General features: G+C 37.1%; 1 protein-coding gene across 3 annotated transcripts in view; it reads left to right on the top strand.

Moving 5' to 3' along the window:
- The window catches only part of drd2b (dopamine receptor D2b), a 247,899-nt gene that overhangs the window by 65,977 nt on the left and 164,686 nt on the right, over positions 1-17,236 (top strand). For 2 of the 3 annotated variants that reach the window (XR_007438092.1, XM_007245240.4), the window contains exons 4-7: positions 1,248-1,384; positions 3,449-3,648; positions 11,676-11,762; positions 14,923-15,271. Coding sequence is in view for 2 of the 3 variants with exons in the window: in XM_007245240.4 (XP_007245302.3) it covers positions 1,248-1,384; positions 3,449-3,648; positions 11,676-11,762; positions 14,923-15,271 (773 nt within the window). In the remaining variant the exon portion in view is untranslated. The remainder of the gene's footprint in view (positions 1-1,247; positions 1,385-3,448; positions 3,649-11,675; positions 11,763-14,922; positions 15,272-17,236) is intronic. The other variant, XM_007245241.4, reaches the window with a different exon arrangement.

Here is a 17,236-nt window from a genome sequence, read left to right as displayed (position 1 = left end):
CCTTGGCATGAACTCCTACAGATTTGTACATATACCTAAAATGGTGTCTTGCAATATCAATCTTTGAGTGTTTAATGTAGTTCCCACAGTATTTGTGGTCGGGAGGATTGTTCTATAGACTGTTCCAAAGCATCCCACATGTTTTCAATTAGGGAATTATTTTTTAGAGAATTAGTTTTCAATTAGTCTGGTGATGTAGCTCCCAGGGGTGTGACAAGATCTCGTGCCACGAGATCTCAAAAGATTAAAACAGCACAATATTTCTCATCAGGTGTCAAATGTGTCTAGCGATATTTACGCACAGGTAACCAAAGCAAATGTTTGATCATTTTGGACAGTGAACTTTGGGTTTGCTTGAGTCAGCCGCTGTACACACACATACACACACATGCACACACACAAAAATGTGCCTCTCTGTATCGGCTTTGTCACATTGTTCAATGTGCACTTAATCATGTGGTCTGCCGAGCCTCGTATTCTCACCCACGCATTTCTACATTCAGGATTTATACTGCAGAGCGACGCAGAATCACAGATCCCCAACACAGACCCCCAACACCCGAAACAAACCGTAAATAAACATTGCCATGCCCTAGTGGTCCCAGCAGTGTCCTCTCACCGCCAGCGTCTCTCCTCAAGTGAAGGCAAGTGAGGTAGGGCTTTTATATGCCAGTTATGTCTGCGCTGGCTGTTCAATCAGTTCAATGAGACCAGGCTGGGACCAACCGGGGCAGCGTGTCCTGGCGTGCGGTGGACTCACGATTCCCCTGCCTCCTCACTTTACAATTGCTAAAATATTTTTGTCTCGTCACGTTCTCATGAACCCAACATCATGTCTTGTCTCGTGAGATGAATGTCTCTTCACACCCCTAGTGTCTGGCCATGGCATAGCGTCCATATCTTCAAAGCAAGCTCTTGATTTTGTTGATTTTTTACGTCATCACCACAAACAAGACAAAAAGTAGGTTTCATCACTAATGAAAATTCAGTCTGGCACAACTACCCACCAAGTTTTATTCCTGTTAGTGGATTCTTCTGGATGCAACTATTTTTTGACAAAAAGCTCCTGGTGGCGAAGATAAGGTTCATGATGTTCTTAATCATAATATGACAAATACCCTGAAGCAGCTATTGTGTTGTAACTGTCAGGAGAATGTATCATCTCTGTTGTTTGTGTTCCTGTACCCCCACTTACTCCCTCTCTCTCTCTCTCTCTTTCCACTCCTGCTTCTGGGTTGCTGCTGCAGGTACACAGCTGTTGCCATGCCGATGTTGTACAACACGCGGTACAGCTCGAAGCGGCGCGTCACAGTAATGATCTCAGTGGTTTGGGTTCTCTCCTTCGCCATCTCCTGCCCCCTGTTGTTTGGCCTAAACAACACAGGTGATTAATAAAAACAGCTGTTCTTCTTTCTCACCTGTTGACCAACAGCCAGTAGATCTCCACCATGCCCTCCATTCACAAGTGCAACATCTGTCCAAGGTCCTGAACACCTAATGGAGTGATTAGCTCACTGATATTCACAGTTTTACTGACAATAGAAGAATATGTTTTCTGATCATCCCAATTTGTCATTTTGAACTAAATATTATAAGTTTGATGTCACAGACTAGCACAGGGTTTAGTAGAATAAAAGCACTCCATTCACACTGTGTGCATATTTGTGCATAATCTGAAATGAGTTTAGAACTGGGAGGATGGAGAAATGTGGTGCATCATATTACAATGCTGGAGAGGGTTTTTGACTGATGCTGACTATATTTCTTTATTATTAGATATCATAATGAATAAAAATAAATCAGTCAAAATTAAATAATATAGAACTTAGAGCTTAGACTTAACAGTATTGGAAGGAAAAAAAGTACTAGCTTTTCTGTAGTCAGTGAAGTAATCAATCTGCCAGTCTTTAAGGAGTAGATCGAAATATATTCCATAATGTTAAAGTGATTAAATTCAGTTTAATTTAAATTTTTTGAACATCAGAGATCTGGCTCTGAGCCTCTTTAGATTAAAACAAAGTTCTTACTTTTGAACCAGTGTAACTTTTTTGTATCTGTTAGTATAGCTGTTATTTAATATATGCATTTGTTTTTTGCTCAGAATATAGTCTCCTATTTTTTAATTAAATCTACACCAGGGCTGCAACTTTTAGTCGATATAATCGACAATGTTGATTTTTTAAATGTGTCAACTACAAATTTAATTGTTGACTAATCGTTAATTTGTAACAGTACCGCATTGCAGGGGACAGAATCACAGTGGGTGATGGGTAAATGGCTCGCTCACATAATTTACACTCAACTTAGTCTGTGTCCCCAAAAACAAAGTGCCCAAAAACAACAGATTACATATTTACTCACTATATATCAGTACTTTCCACGTTTAAACAACATCTACACGTTTAAATGCCATTTAAATCCCATATTCATCTGTTTCAATTGATTTTAGAGATAGAGAACTTAGCAGAAATAGTCGATTACTAATTGACTAATCGATAAAAAATTATCGTCCGATTAGTCGACTACCAAAATAATCATTTGAACTCAAACTAATCAAGTATGTCTTATGTAAAATTGGATATTTCAAAATATAACTCTACTAATTTGAAGTAGGTGAACATTTGTGAGTTTATTCTGTTTCTTTTTTTCTTTTGACCTCTGGCACAATCTACGTGTATACTGGGTTTGTCCCCCAGTTTCTGACACTCACCATCAGTGTGTAGTGATTCCCCCTGGCTACTATAAGTAAACTTTTATATCATGTGTTATGATTAACTGCCTGGTCTCTATGTTGTAGGCTGTGAGTCTATACTGTTCACTCTGTGGCATTTTCTTTCTTTATCTAATTTCTATGATTATTTAAAACCTGTATTTTACTTAAGTGAAATGAAAGAGAAGACTAAATATAAATATATTTCATTCAAGTGACCATAACATTCAAAGGACAATTATTATGCATATATAACAATAAAATAAAAATCTGTGAAATGTACTTACAGCATAATAAAACTCAAGTTTCAGTCAACATTACTTAAAAAGGGAACAGATTTCCTCAAATAATTTAAATACATTTGTTTTATCCAGGCGTACAGTATTTACAAAAAAAACAAAACTATCAATTCATTCTAAAAACTAAACTAAAACAAACAAAACAAATAAAATAATATAAGAATGTAACAAAATGTAAACACAATAATAGCTCTCTTAAGACTATAAATAAAATAAAAACTGTACAATAAAATGAACAGTTTTGTACAGAGTTGTAACTAAATTCAGTTTGTCCTAGCTAAATTGGCTTAAGTTTAGCTAACTTTGATGCACTGGAAATTTTGCATTATACAATTTTATATTATGTAGATAAAACGATAAATAATATAGACTAGAATGGTTTCAGGATTACACATTATGTTGTGATATTCATAACTCAAACATTTTGTTTGTTTTTCAGCAACCCGCGATGATTCCGTGTGCGAGATCGCCAACCCGGCCTTCGTGGTCTACTCCTCCATCATGTCTTTCTACGTGCCCTTCATCATCACGCTCCTCGTCTACGTGCAGATCTACGTGGTGCTGAGGAAGCGGCGGAAACGAGTCAACACCAAGCGCAATTGTCAGAAGGCTGACGCCGAGCCCCAGCCTCCACTCAAGGTGAACAAACCGCTCAGGAAGAAATACCTACCTGTCAGCTGACTGTTCATCAGAGCCCCGTCAGAAAGAAACTTTACCTTTAGACACCTGTTTGAATATAAATGGCTCTGCAGTTTAGTTTTTTTTTTCATTTAGTAGAAGATTTTAAAGTGAGGAATTGGTTAAATTGAACACATTTACTCTATTCATCCAGGAGCATGTATAATCTGACAATGTGAAGGTGTGGTAAAGTTAGTTTGAATACATTTGTAAATCTGCTTCTTACAGTTTATCAAAATGAATATTACTCATTTAAAGTTTAGGAAATCAGGAAAAATTACAAACTAAAACCCAAATCTCTTTTTTATATTTGGCAGTCTTTACTAAAATTAGCTTTTATTTTAGTTAATTTTACTATTATTATATATGATTATATTTGTTATTCAGTATTTATATTAAATCAACCTACAATGTATCAGCTCTCAAAATGCTGTGAGTGGCACTGTTAGGGAGCTTGTTACATTTACCAAATACAACAAGTGATGAAGAAACTTTCTCAAAACGTGACTTCATGATAATAAACCAACAGTAACATTTATAAAAATATGTGTACAAGCAAAAAAGGCTGTTAATAAAAAAAACTGTATTATAATATCTCAGGGTAGTTTTGATGCTTTTTTTAACTAGAATATTGTAATATTCGGAATTATAACTGAGCGTTTAACTGAGAGTTTTATTGGAGAAAATAAATGTTAGTGTAGCTCCATATTACACCTTCAACAGCTTGAATCAGCTCTGTGTGTGTGTGTGTGTGTGTGTGTGTGTGTGTGTGTGTGTGTGTGTGTGTGAGTGTGTGTGTGCATGACCTCGAGGGTGTAGGAGAGAGAGAGAGAGAGCGAGAGGGAGAGAGCATAGACTTCAGAACAAATACAGTAATAGTTTCTGTGTTATATCACTAAATGCACTACTAATGCCTCACTAGGCTCCGTCAATTTTGTCACCTGATACTTTTATGCAAAAGAAATGCATTAAAGATTCCAGATTAACGTTAATGTGGACAGCCCTAAAATAAATGTATATATGTATATATATATATATATACATATATATATATTTATTTTATTTTTTTGTAGCTGTTTTCCATCGTTGGAACGATTGTACTATACTTGTGCTTCAAGATGTGCTTTAAAAGGTCCATTCATTGGAAAACAAGCCTACAGGGGACATTCAGATATCCAGTCTGAATCTCTGATGCTGCTACAAATCTTTTGTTTTTTATTGTAACAATAAATATTTACTGAAATATACACAAAAAAATATAAAGAGCACAGTGTGTCACAGAGTGCCAAAAACACATGTATCTTTAGACTTCATAACTACTCAAACATACAATATTAGTGTATATCTTAACAGTGGCGGTTTGCCTGGCCTAAGCATATTGCTGAAACAGTTTAGAATTAATTGAAAGATTCAGTATATTTGGAGTCTTTTGAGTGCACAGTTACAACTACCTGCCCTGTCAGTGGAAGAGTCTGAAGATGTCATCCATGACATCAGTGACTCCAATTGACTCCAGGAGAGCGTAATTGTCCTTTCTCTGGGTGGGCAGGATGGCCTGGCCTCTCCCCATCTCTCAGAGCCGTGCTACTCAACACAGACGTCTGTTAGCTGATGTAACAGAATTGACAGGTTGCGTTCTCCTCCGAGCGCATTCAGCTGTCTAATGATGTCGCATTAACAGCAGTTTGGAAAGATGCGGTGGTTGGCCCGCCCAGCATGGCAGCATTGTGTGTGATGAGGGGAGACCTGGATAGAGGGTGGAAATGTACAGGGCTAAATTGGAGGATAAAATTGGTATTTTTTTTCTGCAAGAGGATAAAGTTTCTTACTCACTTCAGTTTCTACTTTTAGTCTTACCAGCTAACAATGTAAGTTTACCAAGCTAAACTGAGTTCTATTATCATTCAAATGAACAAACTTAATTAAGCAAAATTAAACTATTTTATTTTTGCAGTGCTATTCTAATTGTAAATTTATTTCAGCAGTTTATTACAGTCATAAATTACCTAAGCCTCAGTATGTGCTACTCAAGTCACATGTGAGTAAGGTCAACCTGCATTTCTATGAACAAACATGCTAACGCTAAGGTAGCCCTAATAGCTTCTAGTATAGCTCTGTACAGCTTGTATCTTTAAGCTGTAAAACAGACAATTTGTAAAAGTGGTAAGAACTCTGAAGTGTGATGTTAAATGCTTTATTTAGTTTGAATGATGAGAGTAGAATGTAAAAATGAACATAAACATTCTATGTGTCTCCAGCTCTGAACGCTGTCGTGAACTGGAGCAGAGGAGAGAAGTTTGAGCCTCCTGTCACTGCCACTTCAAAATCCTTTTTTTACTGTTGTTGAAAGCATTACAAAAAGACCTAAATTGAGTCATTGTTCAATATACAGTTGTGGTCAAAAGTTTACATACACTTGTAAAAAAACATAATGTTATGGCTGTCTTGAGTTTTCAATAAGTTCTACAACTCTTATTTTTCTGTGATAGAGTGATCGGAACACATACATGTTTGTCACAAAAAACAGTCATAAAATTTGGTTCTTTCATAAATTTATTATGGGTCTGCTGAAAATGTCACCAAATCTGCTGGGTCAAAAATATACATACAGCAACAAAATTTGTCAATTTTGGTGATGTAGCGAGTTGTGTCAATCAAATTAGCTTCATGTCATGGCCTCTTCACTTCTTGTAAGTGATTCTGATTGACTACAGCTGTTGACTTCTCATGAGCCCATTTAAATAGGGCTCATTTGACCCAGTGATTAGACTCAGCTACAAAAGCTACAATGGGAAAGTCAAAGGAACTCAGTGTGGATCTGAAAAAGCGAATTATTGACTTGAACAAGTCAGGGAAGTCACTTGGAGCCATTTCAAAGCAGCTACAGGTCCCAAGAGCAACTGTGCAGACAATTATACGCAAGTATAAAGTGCATGGAACAGTTGTGTCACTGCCACGATCAGGAAGAAAACGCAAGCTATCACATGCTGCCGAGAGGAGATTGGTCAGGATGGTCAAGAGTCAACCAAGAATCACCAAGAAGCAGGTCTGCAAGGATTTGGAAGCTGATGGAACACAGGTGTCAGTCTCCACAGTCAAGCGTGTTTTACATCGCCATGGACTGAGAGGCTGCCGTGCAAGAAAGAAGCCCTTGCTCCAGAAAAGGCACCTTAAGACTCGGCTGAAGTTTGCTGCTGATCACATGGACAAAGATAAAACCTTCTGGAGGAAAGTTCTCTGGTCAGACGAAACAAAAATTGAGCTGTTTGGCCACAACACCCAGCAATATGTTTGGAGGAGAAAAGGTGAGGCCTTTAATCCCAGGAACACCATGCCTACTGTCAAGCATGGTGGTGGTAGTATTATGCTCTGGGGATGTTTTGCTGCCAGTGGAACTGGTTCTTTGCAGAAAGTAAATGGGATAATGAAGAAGGAGGATTACCTCCAAATTCTGCAGGAAAACTTAAAACCATCAGCCCGAAGGTTGGGTCTTGGGCGCAGTTGGGTGTTCCAACAAGACAATGACCCAAAACACACATCAAAAGTGGTAAAGGAATGGCTAAACCAGGCTAGAATTAAGGTTTTAGAATGGTCTTCCCAAAGTCCTGACTTAAACCCCATTGAGAACATGTGGACAGTGCTAAAGAAACGGGTTCATGCAAGAAAACCATCACATTTAGCTGAACTGCACCAATTCTGTCAAGAAGAGTGGTCAAACATTCGACCTGAAGCTTGCCAGGAGCTTGTGGATGGCTACCAAAAGCGCCTAGTTGCCGTGAAAATGGCCAAGGGACATGTAACCAAATACTAATGTTGCTGTATGTATATTTTTGACCCAGCAGATTTGGTGACATTTTCAGCAGACCCATAATAAATTTATGAAAGAACCAAATTTTATGACTGTTTTTTGTGACAAACATGTATGTGTTCCGATCACTCTATCACAGAAAAATAAGAGTTGTAGAACTTATTGAAAACTCAAGACAGCCATAACATTATGTTTTTTTACAAGTGTATGTAAACTTTTGACCACAACTGTAAATGATTTGTTTTTTTACTAATTGGCAGAGTGCTGAAAGTACTTTTTGCCTTGTTTGGTCAAATATTTTCGGTAGCCAAATATATCGCCAGTTCAAATCCCAATCATGCAGCTTGATATCAGCTGCTAGATTCCTGAGAGAGCACAATTGGCTCTCTCTGGTTGGGTAGATGGCACCCTTTCCCCTCATCACTCCAAAGGGTGATGTCGATCAGCACAAGGCATCTGTGAGCTGATGTATTGGAACCGAGTTGCTGCCCTTTCCTTCGAACCGCTGTGATACTACTGTGCTAGTCCTCATCCTCCTGGTGTTCACCAGTAATGGGGAATATACAGCTGAGTAGCAGCGGAATGGGTGGGACAATTGGCCAAGCTAAAATTGGGAGAAAATGGGATTTTTTTTAAATAAATAGTAATAAAAAACAAAAAGAACAATACGTACAAGGTTCTCTGTCAAAAGTGTTTGTACTGGGCAAAAAGTTTCTTTTTATTTGTTCCAGTCAACAGTAAATGTTGAGCATTGATGTTTTCATTTTAGAACTTTTGTGACTTTCAGAGTTGGAAAACGTTCTCATTATCATGTTTCTAATTACTGTGTGTGCATTGTTAAATGTTAATTAGTGGAATGTCTGTCCTTGTTAGTGTGCTGTGAGGCTGGGTGGGTCTAAATTGGAGCGTCAAACCTGGAGCCAATGCACCAGCACAGACCAGAAGTCAATTTCACTCACAATCACTGTGTGCCTGTGATGTGATGTTTTATTCTTGCTATTTGTGTTGCTGTGAACAGTTAAGTGTGTCTAAGTATAATGTCCTATAACTTGTTGTTACTTTGGCATATCAGAATTGTTCAAGTTCTATTAGAAGACTTTGAAGCTAGCATACAAATAAAAATAAATCAATTTTACATGAAAATATGAAGTAAAAGTCTTTTATTTGGAATAAAAGTAACTGGCGCAGACTCTGTCATTGTCCTAGGTCTTCTAGCATCAAGGCCCTCAAAGTTCCTGCCATAAGTCGGGCAGGGCAGGGGCAAAAAATAAAAAAGCGTTTACTGTGTTAAAACAAGCTACGTGGGACAAACCGCTAGCTAATAACGCCCTGGCTTACTTAAATCTTATTGAAAGCTTACTTTAAATAAATAGGAGCGCTTTACTCACTTAAATAAACATTTTTTAAATCAGTGTAGGTTAACATCCAGCACTCATTTAACTTTGAGGAAAATATTTTCTTAGAATAGCTGCTGAATTAGAAGGAAAACATGGCAACATCCCCTGTTCCTTACTGGTGATGCATAATGTGGCGCCTTATAACCCAGTGCACCTAATGAATGAAAAGATACCAGAAAATAGACGTTTATTGATAGTGTGCCTTATTATCCAGTGTGCTCATAGTGCGGTAAACAGTTGCAGTGTACAGACTGAGCTATGATTAAAAGAGTATTCTACTAGCTTTGATTATTGCCATAAACCAGCCCATAAACACAGAGCTTGTCATTTGTTTATCCCCATTTTGCTCTGGGTTAAAAAGGAAAGTCTAACTGGGAAACTAGTGTTATAAATAGGCGTTTAATGTTGCATATGGCTGTTTTTCTCTGTGCTGGAACTGGAGACACACTCCCTTGCCCATATCAGGGGTTTACCTGCTTTAGCACACCCTGGTAGTGCTAATGAGCTGATAGTTGAATCAGGTGTGTTGGAAAAAAGATATAGCTATACATATATAGAGCAGAGTACCTGCAGGACCAGGAATGAGAATCACTGGCAAATAAGATTTTTTTTTTTCTTAACCAAAGTTACTATTAAATACATCTAAGAAGAACTTAACATACTCCATAAATGCAAATGCAGTACCAGTCACAAGTTTGGACAGTTAATATTGAGAACAGTAAAGCTATACAGGAACGCATCTGGCCTTATTTGTGTTAAACAAACTAGAATATATTTTGTACTTTAGATTCTTCTAAGTAGTCAAAGTTAGCTTTGAGTACTTGGTATTTACATCTCAGTGTCTTCATGAGGGAGAGACACCTGGAATAGTTTTCTCAGCATCTGGAAGGAGTTCCTAGAGGTGCTGAACAATGGCTGCTGCTTTTTCTTCACGCGGTGAAGCTCCAGCTCATCTCAAATTACCATCTCAGCTAGGTTTAGATTAGAGGATTGTGAAGACCAAACACTTTTTTGTTTCTACAGAATTCCATATGTGTCCCTTAATTGTTTTCATTGTCTGTAATATTAATCCGCAGTGTAGAAAATATATAAATAAATAAATAAATAAATATTGAATGAGATGGTGTGTCCAAATTGTTGGTTGGACCAGAACTGATACTGCCCCTTTAAACACATTTAAGCTGCCTTATCATTTTTTTTATGAAAATAAAATAAAAAGTAAAGACTTTAAAAACACTATCAGAATACTGCACTTGAGCTTCTGTCAGCCAGTATAGTGAGTAGCTATTAGCACAGCAACACAGCAGGGCCAACAGCTCTAACCACATGTAACAAGAAACCACCATAACTACAGCAGCAGCAGCAGTGGTGAAGCTAAATGCATCAGAATCGGAATAGTAGAGCTTTTAGAACTGGATAAGCTGAACTTTTGGGTTGTGTTTCCACTTCACAGTGCAGTTCTGCAGGTAAGGGGATTTACAGACTCTCTCAGCTGGAGGTCATCTGGAGTTCCACAGGGTTTTTTGATTCTAAAAAGTAAAGTATGTTTCGTCTTGAGAGATGATACACAGAGCATTACAGGTCTGCCTGGGAAGGTAATATATTATCTAGCCCCATCCTTGATCAGTACTGGTGAACAGCCAATGTATCTAAAGGATGATCTCAAGAAACCAGGAAACATCTCTAATAGAAATGATAGATATCCTCTCTACGACTCATAGTGAAGGATAATGAAGTATAATTGAATAGCATTATTTGTTGAATAGCTGTTTGTTCTAGTTGTCCTTTGTTCTAATAGTAGAGATTAGTCATTACTGATCATTAAAACTATCAGCTGGAGTTCTATAAAGGCTGTACTGATGCAAAACTTCCTGACCCCTGGAGACAGCTCAAAGCCTTCATCCATGTTAAACACAGTGGTTGATTGAGCCTAATGGATTGATGGGCAACGTGCATCACGAAGGCCATTGTAATGTTTGGATGCTCCTGTTTTAAGGCCTCCCTCGTGTGTTGGTTATTTGTTTATGAGGTCTTTGGCTTCTCACATGCTGAATATGCATTACCCAGCGGAGGACTCTGAAAGTACAGCCATTAAAGCTAGGAAATGCCTCCACATGAACAATTAGAGGCTATTTCCTTTCACGGCACATTGTTTAACATGAATCCCTTTATATTCTGCGCAGGGACATCTACTAGCTCTGCTGACGTTTCTACAGCAGAACATGTGGGGATAAAAAGATAGAGCAAAGTGAAATGAACACGACTCACCTGAGAAACACAACCAGCTGCTTTGATGGTTTGCTCCCTAAGGGCTAGTAAAGGGATCTGTGGTGAGAAGCAATAAAAGCAAGGTGCATTCACGTAATGGAAGGTTAGGCATACAATTAGCTCTTTTTTCCAATTCTGTTGGCCTTATTGCACAGGAGAACTTTTAACGATCAGGTTGACCTAATCCTTGCACAGTTTACTTATTGATTTTTTTTTTGGCCATCTGTTTTATAATTGCCTTTCCAGATCAATGAGTTCATGCGTTTTTTTTTGGTTTGTTTTTTTGGAGAGGGGTTGGTTCAAAAGGTCTAAGATTTTTCATGGTACACCACATCCAATTAACTTTCAAGCACACTATTGTTTTTCTTCTGTCTCTCTTTTCCATTCTGGAGGAAATTTGATGGTTGGGCGGAAGTACTTGGTCTGGTCATCTCCAAAGGGCACCGGGGCTTCCTGCAAATATTCTCTCTAATATCAAACACGTGCTGAACCTTCTGTTGTTGTCCTTGCTTTAGGAAAAGTGCACGCACCCGGAGGACGTGAAACTCTGCACAGTTATTGTCAAAACCAATGGAAGTTTGCCTGCGAAAAACAAAAAAGCAGTAAGTCTGCTTGTGTCAACTTTATTTTTGCATGCACACAGTGCTGTGAAAAAGTATTTGCACTCTTACAGATTTCATTTGTTTTTGCTTTTTTCAGATTATTAACAAAAAAACTTTAATATCAGATAAAGATAACCTGAGTAAATACAAAAAGATGTTTTCTTTCTCTAGATCCCCAGAATTTAGAGGAAAAAATTCTGTGGGCTGACAAGAGAAAATAGGAACTTTTTGAAAGGTGTGTGTCCCAATATATTAGACAAATAAATAAAATTAGAAAAAAGAATTTCAGAAAAAGAACATCAAACTGTATGTAAAACATGGTGGTGGTAGTGTGATGGTCTGGGGCAGCTTTGCTGCTTCAGGACCTGGACAACTTGCTGTAATTGATGGAACCATGAATTCTGCTCTCTACCAGAAAATCCTCAAGAAGAATATCCGGCCATCAGTTTATGATCTTAAGCTCAAGCGTACTTGGTTTCTGTAGTAGGACAATGATCCAGCACACCAGCAAGTCCACCTCAGAAAAACAGGCTGTTCATGTTTGAAAACCCTCTAATATGGCAGAATTACAACAATTCTGTAAAGAAGAGTGGAACAAAATTATTTCACAGAGATGTGAAAGACTCCTTGTCAAAGGTGGCACAACCAAGTTATTAGGTTTAGGGGGAAAATACTTTTTCGCATAGGGCCATGTTGGTTTGGATATTTTTTTTTGTTCACCTAATAAATGAAAATATAATTTAAGAATGCTTTTATATTTACTCAGGTTATTCTTGTATGATACTACAATGTGTTTGTTAATCTGAAAAATGCAAAAACAGTAGAAATCTGTATTTGGCAAATACTTTATATTGTGTTACTGTCACACAACATCACTGTATCTCCTAAATCATAATTTTACATGAGACTTAAAAGACTTCTTAACTTTAAGTGCAAATTAATAAATAAAATAGTGCTTTTTTACCATTTTAATGGTCAGTTTCTCACACAATTCCTAATTTGACACAAATATCAAAGATCAATAGCCAAATTCACATTATGCCAAAAAAGTGAGAAACAATTACAAGATTTGATGGTGTGTTGTTTGTATGACAGTGATAAATAATTACATACAGTGCTTTACAATCATTATCAAATAAACAGTTGCAAAAATACTTGGTCCCAGAAGGAAGGGTCGGATTGTAATGCTTTTCAGAATGAAGATAAAGGCTATCAGGAACAATAAATGGTTAACAATTTAGACTGAAATTGACAACTCTGGAAGATTTTGATAGCGTGTCCAGTAGCATCCCACACATTTTCATTTTGGCATAGATCTGGAAATGAGGCTGATCAGAGCACAGTATCATTATAGTATTTTGTTACTAAGCCAAACTCATGAGACGGCAACAGCATGTGGACAAGCATGGTCCTGATAGCCTGATGGGATAGCGAGGACCACTAGTTGCAGTGTCAATTGATTCCTTCTGGGTACAACTATTTTTTTTTGGAGAATGAGTGTATTATATAAATAGTACATGTAAAAAAAACATTATGACCTCTTAAACATAATATACTTATGATCCTCTATGTGCCATCAAACAGCTCACTCTACAATACATCTGAAGGTATCTGACAGGATTTGGTACTGAGATGTTACAGTAGATTCTTTACGTTTATAGACTGGAAGCTGGCATGGACTGGATTTTTGTGCCAGTGCCTTCCACAAACTAGATTAAACTAAGGCAAAAAGGCAAAAATTTTCAGTTGATTTAAACTTCAGTTGCGAAATTGTGTTTAGGATGTTTTAAGATCAGTCGTTGAATTCTAACAGCAGGCTCTTTATCATTGGCAATATTTTACGTTTATAGACTGTCCCTTACTTACCTCAGCGCCTGCTGCAGTGATATCAGCTGATTTTATTAAATGTACTTGATGAAGTGGAAAGATTTGATTACAGTAGGTTCTTTAAGTTTATAGATTGGAAGCTGTCATTGACTGACATTTTTTTGCCAGTTCTTCCTACAAGTAGAGGATTTACATATACTCGGCTAATCACATTTAGTAAAAGAAAACTAGATTAAACAAAGGCAAAAAGGCAACCTTTTTCTGTTGCTTTAAACTTCAGTTCCGAAAAGTATTTTACCTCTATTAAATTTAGGATGATTAAAGATCAGTCATTGAATTCTAAAAGCAGGCTCCTTATCGTTGTCAATGTTTTAATTTTTTTAAGCAGGGTTGGTACTTTATAGACTGTCCCTTACTTACCTCAGCGCCTTCTGCAGTGATATCAGCTGATTTTATTAAATGTTCTCAGTTAAGTGGAAAGATTTGAGAACACATAATATTTTTAGTTTGTTCTCTGTTCCTTCATAAGTTAGGAAATGTATTTTCTGAGAGTTCAGGGCATTATTTGTTAGCAAGGGAAGGAGGAAAATGCCTATAATCGCTGAAAAGCGAATATCAACCTAACGTTACCAAACTCGATGCCTGGACTCTGGGCTTTACATCACGATACAAATGGTCTCTTTTTTTTAACCTCTCTCTTTTTTCCTCCTCTATTTTTCTCCACTTCTTTTTTCTCTCTCTCTTTAAATCAAATGCCCTCTGCAGAGTTTTGTAATTGTGGTTTCACAATGTTTCTTAAAGTTCTTAAGCAGCTACAGCAATAATTTTGCAGAGGCTTGTTGATAGTATTTTTGATGTTGGCCAATGAACCTATTGACCGCAGATTGGGATGTAATGTGTTTTAGGACACATGTCTCCAATAGCCTTTGTTACAGATGTAGATGGAATAGCTTTTGTTGTCCTAATGCATCAATGAGCCTTGGGCAGCCAATAACCTGTCAGCATTTTGTAGCTTGTCCATCTAGTCGATACTCTCCACTGCTGAGTGGGAGCATTCCTCGACAATTTGGCCCTCGACAAAGTCTCTTAGGTCTTCACACCTTCTCATTTTTCTCATTGTCCAAAAACCGACAGCTTAATTACCTCCTAGACCCTGCCATCCTCCGTTGTTTTTTCACACGAAAATCAACATACAGTAATTCTGTATTTCATAATTGGTCATAATGTTTTGGCTCATTTGTATACTGTACATTAATGTTGTTTAGAAATATGACTATTTTAGTATATATGAATCATCCTCTAATAATTGTGCTGTTATCTGTTATCTCCTCAGCAGTTGCTGATAAAGGAGGTGGTGCAGCCGGGCACTGGTGTAGAAATGGGGTTGATGACCAGTACAAGTCCTCCAGAGAAGATGAAGCTGGCAGCCCCCCCAGCAGTAAACCTTCTGGCCACCCAGAGCCCCAGCCATGCCTCCCCTTCGCACGAGGAGTGGCAGCCCCACGACGACGAGAAAAACGGCCACGCCAAGGACGCCCAGACCCCCAAAGAGACGAAGTCCTTCGAAACGCAGGCCTTACCCAACGGCAAAACCCGCACCACTGTCACCAAGACCATGAGCAAGAGGAAGATGTCACAGCACAAAGAGAAGAAAGCCACACAGATGTTAGCCATCGTTTTAGGTGAGTAGAAATAATATTAAAAATATATACTTTTAACACTCTGCAGTCTAAAAAACCATAGGCATGCCAAAAAGTATTGTTCCTATAAAGCCTTTTGCGATAATGTTGACCTTTTTGAGTTGAGAAATGTTGTCTTAAATAGACCTGTGATTTCTGCGAACACAGTTGCAGAAACAAAAAAAGAGCATCCACAAAAACAGAATGCACAAAAAACAGACATGCACAAAAAATTAGGAGAAAAAAACACTGTTTATTATCCAAAAACATAATTTGTTCTTTTAAGCATCTGCATTTACTACACATGCCGACATGCTTTCATCTTTGTTGACATGGTTAGTGGTGTAACAAATGTGGGGTTTATAATTCATGATTTCCACTTCATGGTTAGTGGCACACATGAACTGTGGATTAATCGCTAAAGTTTAACCATACTAGTGTGGATATAATATTAATGCTGCTGATACTTTTAACAGTAATGATTCCATTAAAATTGATGCAGAGCTGCAGTGAAAACATAAAGACTGAGCAGCTTTCTGTCATGTATATGTACTAAACATCAAGCCAGGAGAACCAGAAGGCAAAATCACTAAAAGTCACTGATTCAATTGAATCAAATGAATAAGTCACTTATACAATCAAAGCACTAATACTAATTACTTTTTTTTTAGTGAACATACTAAAAAGTGTAATTAAAACACCAAGCAACATTAAATCTGTTACATGATGTGTAAATTAACCCTAGAGGGTTAAAGATTAGTTATTGTTTGAAAACACACACAAATTTTACTTAGAAGTTAAGTAAGGAATTGTTTTTGTCATATTTAGGTGAGTTATTGAATGAATTACCCATTTTTTATTTTTAGTATTATTTCATTTATATAAAATGAAATCCAAATAAATATAAAAATATGGCCTCTTTTGTATATTAAAGTGTGGTAATAATTGATACGTCTGGGAACAAAAGCGTTACCATGCGAGAGAGAAAATACAGTATTAAAACTACTACAATTAAGGGGTACATGTGGAATTATGTAGTAAACAGAAGAATCTAAAGTATAAAACATATTCTGGTTTATGTAACACTTTTGTTTAAGAAATAATTCTGGATGCATTCCTTTATAGCTTTAATGTCTTCAGTATTAAATTTACAATGTAAAAAAGATATAAAACGAAAGAAAATACACTGATTGAGAAGACTGTGTTCAAACTGGTTTTAACTGGTACTGTATACAGCCCTGGAAAACAGAGACCACTTAAAAATGATTATTTGACCAAATTAAAAACATCTGGAATATAATCAAGAGGAAGATGGATGATCACAAGCCATCAAACCAAACTGAACTGCTTGAATTTTTGCACCAGAAGTGGCATAAAGTTATCCAAAAAAAAGCAGTGTGTAAGACTGGTGGAGGAGAACATGCCAAGATGCATGAAAACAAGATGCATGTGATTAAAAAACAGGGTTATTCCACCAAATATTGATTTCTGAACTTTTTAAACTTTATGAATATGAACTTTTATCTGAGCTCTGAAAGTTCTGCATTTTTTTCTCATTTTCTGCTAATAAATGCTTTAAATGACAGTATTTTTATTTGGAATTTGGGAGAAATGTTGTCTGTAGTTTATAGAATAAAACAATGTTCATTTTACTCAAACTTATATCTATAAATAGCAAAATCAGAGAAACTGATTCAGAAACTGGAGTGATCTCTTAATGTTTTCCAGAGCTGTATATCTATACTAATATACATACATTTTATATATTTCACTATTATTATGTTCATTGTGGCTATACTCTAAGCGACTCTCCAACCCACCGCAGTCGTATTTTGGTAAACACAGCAATGAAAATTAAATGAAGCCTTTATTCATTTTGATTTGAAATCCTCTTACGGCTCTAAACAGCAGCCTGTGCCGCTAACAGCACGCCGGCCTAACGGCTGCACAGCACAAACACAGCACTCT

Source organism: Astyanax mexicanus, chromosome 1, assembly GCF_023375975.1.
Source record: "Astyanax mexicanus isolate ESR-SI-001 chromosome 1, AstMex3_surface, whole genome shotgun sequence".
NCBI lineage: Eukaryota > Metazoa > Chordata > Actinopteri > Characiformes > Acestrorhamphidae > Astyanax > Astyanax mexicanus.
Note: the sequence above shows the minus strand (reverse complement) of the source record. Positions and strands in the feature narration are given on the sequence as shown.